General features: G+C 63.2%; 1 protein-coding gene across 1 annotated transcript; it reads right to left on the bottom strand.

The window, feature by feature from the left end:
- Positions 1-398, bottom strand: EMIHUDRAFT_216564 (hypothetical protein; the record flags this gene model as incomplete). Its single annotated transcript, XM_005761592.1, has 2 exons — positions 1-24; positions 249-398. The coding sequence occupies 2 exons, from the start codon at positions 396-398 to the stop codon at positions 1-3; spliced, it is 174 nt and encodes a 57-aa protein (XP_005761649.1).
- Positions 399-421: the final 23 nt, after the last annotated feature.

Here is a 421-nt window from a genome sequence, read left to right as displayed (position 1 = left end):
TTACAGGATCGCCCCCGGGCCTTCCTATCATCATCATCACAGGGTACACAGAGGGCGGGGGCGGGACACACCCACAGCCACACTCCACGTAAGATTCCGCCAGAGTGGTACGTGTGTTCTGTATCCGCATCCACCCCTCGTTTCAGAGAGAGCTTTTGCCGCGCTCAGTAGCCGTAGGTGCCAATCTTGGCAGCCATGTCCGCGACGAAGGGCAGTGCCGTGTCGCCGGCCGTGAAGGGCGCCATCACCTCGCCCGCGTACGGCGCGATGCCGAGCGTGTCGAGGCCGGGCACAATCAGGCCCTTTGAGGCGGAGATGAGGCCGAAGAGACCGATCATCGCGAGGCGGCCGTTGTTGAGCTCGGCGAGCAGCGCCTTCTCCTTGCGCTCGGGCGTCATCTTTTTGGTGAAGCCGAAGGGTC

This window comes from Emiliania huxleyi (genome assembly GCF_000372725.1).
Source record: "Emiliania huxleyi CCMP1516 unplaced genomic scaffold EMIHUscaffold_70, whole genome shotgun sequence".
Lineage (NCBI taxonomy): Eukaryota > Haptophyta > Isochrysidales > Noelaerhabdaceae > Emiliania > Emiliania huxleyi.
The sequence above is the reverse complement of the archived record's forward strand: the minus strand, read 5'-3'. Positions and strand labels throughout refer to the sequence as shown.